Genomic DNA, 3,672 nt, shown 5'->3' with positions numbered 1-3,672 from the left:
TATATGTATATGTATATGTATATATGTATATGTATATGTATATATATATACATATATATGTATATACATATATATGAGGCCTGAAGTTTAAAGATTATGCTTCATCACCTGGCTCTATGCCTTCCTAGGTCTACCTCTACCAGAGTTTCCCTCCATATCACAGGTTTCTTTTAGTTTCTGTGAAGTGTATGGCATTAGGGAAGGCAACCAACCGTAGAAATCATGCCAAAACTGGTGACTGGTGTTTGGAGCAACCCTGTCAAGTTCTATCAAATCTTCCAACTCATCTCAGCATGGATAACGGGCGTTGAATGATGAAGACTAATAAAAGAAGTGAAACAGAACCGGTGCATGTGCTTTCAGTATTAGCATAATGACCCTCTCAAGTCATAGTGGAGTAAAGTCTAAAATAAACACTGGCCAAACCACTAGGATATATATAAGCGACCAATTTTTTTTTGCGGAGGGGGGTGTACTCAAGCATAGCCGAAATCCAGTCACTGAAACAAGTAGAATAAAATTTTAAACGAATTGAAAAATATAGTGGAGGAGGAAAATACAATTTTAATTTTGTCTGAGTCACCTCCCTTGTGCATTACATTAATGCAGAGTTATATCCCTTGAATCATCCTTGTTTGGACATTAAATCTTAAATGAGTGGAATCCCTTTGCGTCTTACCTGTCTCGCTAGAAACAGGAGCCAAATATGCCTCAAATCACACAGAATGGAGGACACACATTTAAAATTGTAGATTAAAACGGTATGACTTTTAGTGGAGTGGTTTGTCTCATCGCGACTCGTCTTGCAATAATAACGATTTCATCTTTTGTCCTGTTTTACCTTTTACTTGCTTCAACCACTAGACTCCGTCCCTACTGGAGCACCGCCTCGTACAGATTTTGTTTAACAATTCGACTGAAGTAGTTAATTTTGTTTTATTCTTTTAAACGTTGGTGCTTAGAACAATAGTCCCTTACCAAATAATCTTATGCAACGTAAACAAATCCGCACCGGTTGTCAAGCGGTTCTGATGGTGGAGACACACATATGCAGTGTGTGTGTATGTGTCCTTGTCTTGACATCACTTGGTAGTTATAAATGAGCGTCCCTGTCATCCATTTCCAAATATTCTGTGAAAATGTTTGGCTATGAGGAAATATTACTCTGGTGAGATTGGAGGGTTGATGGCAGGAAGACCATCCAGCCATAGAAAATGTGAGGCATGCTTGGAAACTTGGATATTAAAACAATGACCAAGGCAATTAGTTACCGGAACCATTAGATTCCAGGCAAATTGCTTAGTGGTGTTTTGTCTACCTTGATGTTCTGAGTACAAATTCCACCAAGGTTGATTTTGCCTTTCATCCTTTCTGGGTCAATTAAATAAGTACCAGTTATACACTGGAGTTGATGTAATCGACTTAATCCCTTCCCCTAAATTTGAGGCCTTGTGCTTCCAGTAGAAAGGATTGTTATCAAGGTGGCAAACTGGCAGAATCATTAGTACGCCAGGCAGAAAGCTTAGCAGTATTTCACCCGTTGCTTTGTTCTGAGTTCAAATTCCACTGAGTTTGACTTTGCCTTTCATCCTTTTGGGGGGGGGGGCGATAAAATCGACTTATCCCTACCTGCTCCAAGCTGCCCTTCTGCAAAAATTATTATGATTATTATTATGGCAGTGAGCTGGCAAAATGGTTAGAATACTGGACAAAATGCTTTGCAGTATTTTACTCATTGGTACATTCTGATTTCAAATTCTGTGGAGGTCAACTGTGCTTTTCATCCTTTCAAGGTTTTTTTTTAAATTTAGTACCAGTGATATACTGGGTCAATGTAATTGACTTGTCCCCTCCCCCAAATTTCAGGCCTTGTGCCTTTAGAAAGGATTATTACTATTTTTATTATTATTATTAAAGGTAATGAGCTGTGAGTATTGTTAGCAGACTAGACAAACACTGTTGAGTGAAAGTGTAACTCCCATGAAAGGAATGGATCTGGTTTCAATCTTTAGTCAAATTCATTTAGTGTCTGTTGTTGTTGTCATCATTAGTTTTTGTTTTTATTATTAATGTTATTTTATTTTGCTTTGTATCAATGAAAGACTCACATTTTCTGCTTGTTTCTGTCTTGTTTTCTAGATTGTTGACCAAACAGGTAATTCCTGGAAACATCGAAGCTGCTTCAAGTCTTGGCAATATCACCATTTCTCCATATATTTCTGAATCAACAAATAACATTTCTTCTGCTACCAACACCAGTGTCACCACCAATCCTTCTGCAACCACTGCCGCTGCTGACGATGATGAAGCTACTATATTCACCACCGTCTCTCTTGCCACCAACACCGAATGTAACTCTACAAACGCCATCGCCAACCCCACCAATTCTGCTATTTCCTCCTCCGCTTCTCCATTCTCGTCATTTCCTGTTAACCCCGCCACGCTTACTCCAATAACTGGAAACAGAGACAGCGTACAATCAGGAGAAGAGACACAGAAGCAAAGCAAAGATGGTGTACACCCAAAACCAAATGACAAAGGTGGTAAATTCTTTTCCGCCAACACCACAACAGTTACCACTTTCGCCAACAACAACAACAGATCTCATTGTGAAAATCTCAGTATGAAGACATCTGGTCAACGTTGTGTTTCTTCGACAAAGCCCAAGTGTAAATACCATGGATTGAACTCAGCACCTTATCGTAAGTTGTACAAGTGTAAGAAGTGTGGATTGGAAGCAAAGTGCTTGAGTGACATCCAGGCACACATGGGTGGCACCCACTCAGAGTTTTGTATGTACAGGTGTCCATATTGCGTTCCTCGGAACCGTGTGAAGACAATAAATTCTATAGAATTTGAAGTGCTTCGAAGTAGTAACACCAATGTGTCGTTGCAGTCTTCAGTGAAGAAAAAGACCCCTTACAACAATAGCAGCAGCACCACCACCACCACCACCACCACCAGCAGCAGCAGCAACAATGGCAAGAAGAAGAAAGTGAACCATCAAATACAGTTACAGCGAGAGAAGAAACGGAAACTGAATTACTATTATCGGAACCAACATGAAATTAAAAAATACAAAAACACCAAGATCACATGCGAATATTGCCGGAAGTTGGTGAATCAGTCGAACATTTCACGACATTTGAACAGTAAAAGCTGCAAAGGATTGAAAAAGAACACAGAAAAACAAAACGTAAACGACAGTGAAAGAATAGTTATTAAGAAATACCAGAAAGTAAAATGTAACACTTGTCAGAAACATATATCGCGGACAAACCTCTCAAAACATTGCAGGATTTGTCCAAAAGAAAACCTGCATAACTAACTCTCACCGATTCAGTGATTGATTTCATTTACAGAAAATGGGCTTTGTTGTTTTTTTGGAGGGGGGATTTTTTTTTTATCTAACCTTTTAAAGGTTTTTTTTTTTTTTTTTAACAACGAAACTCTGGACGAAGAGAAGAAAACAAAGAAGCCCCACACGTTTCCTTCCTGTGTCTCACCCCTCCCCCAACCATATTGTTGTTGTTGTAAGCATTTTTATTTCTATCTTTTAGCTTTTTTATTTGTTTTGTAAGGTTTATTGTTTGTTTGTTGCATTCCACCACCACCACCCCTCCGCCAACATTACTTGGCTTTTTTTTTACAATATGACTCATACAACAATGG

At 38.8% G+C, this 3,672-nt stretch overlaps 1 protein-coding gene across 1 annotated transcript in view; it reads left to right on the top strand.

Annotated features, from left to right (window-relative positions):
• LOC106874643 (dual specificity protein kinase splB) overlaps positions 1-3,666 on the top strand; it is a 39,583-nt gene extending 35,917 nt beyond the window's left edge. Inside the window, exon 3 of the mRNA XM_052976951.1 lies at positions 2,140-3,666. Within this exon, the coding sequence (XP_052832911.1) occupies positions 2,140-3,328 (1,189 nt within the window). The 3' untranslated portion in view covers positions 3,329-3,666. The remainder of the gene's footprint in view (positions 1-2,139) is intronic.
• The last annotated feature ends 6 nt before the right edge of the window (positions 3,667-3,672 follow it).

Source organism: Octopus bimaculoides, chromosome 26, assembly GCF_001194135.2.
Source record: "Octopus bimaculoides isolate UCB-OBI-ISO-001 chromosome 26, ASM119413v2, whole genome shotgun sequence".
NCBI lineage: Eukaryota > Metazoa > Mollusca > Cephalopoda > Octopoda > Octopodidae > Octopus > Octopus bimaculoides.
The sequence above is the reverse complement of the archived record's forward strand: the minus strand, read 5'-3'. Positions and strand labels throughout refer to the sequence as shown.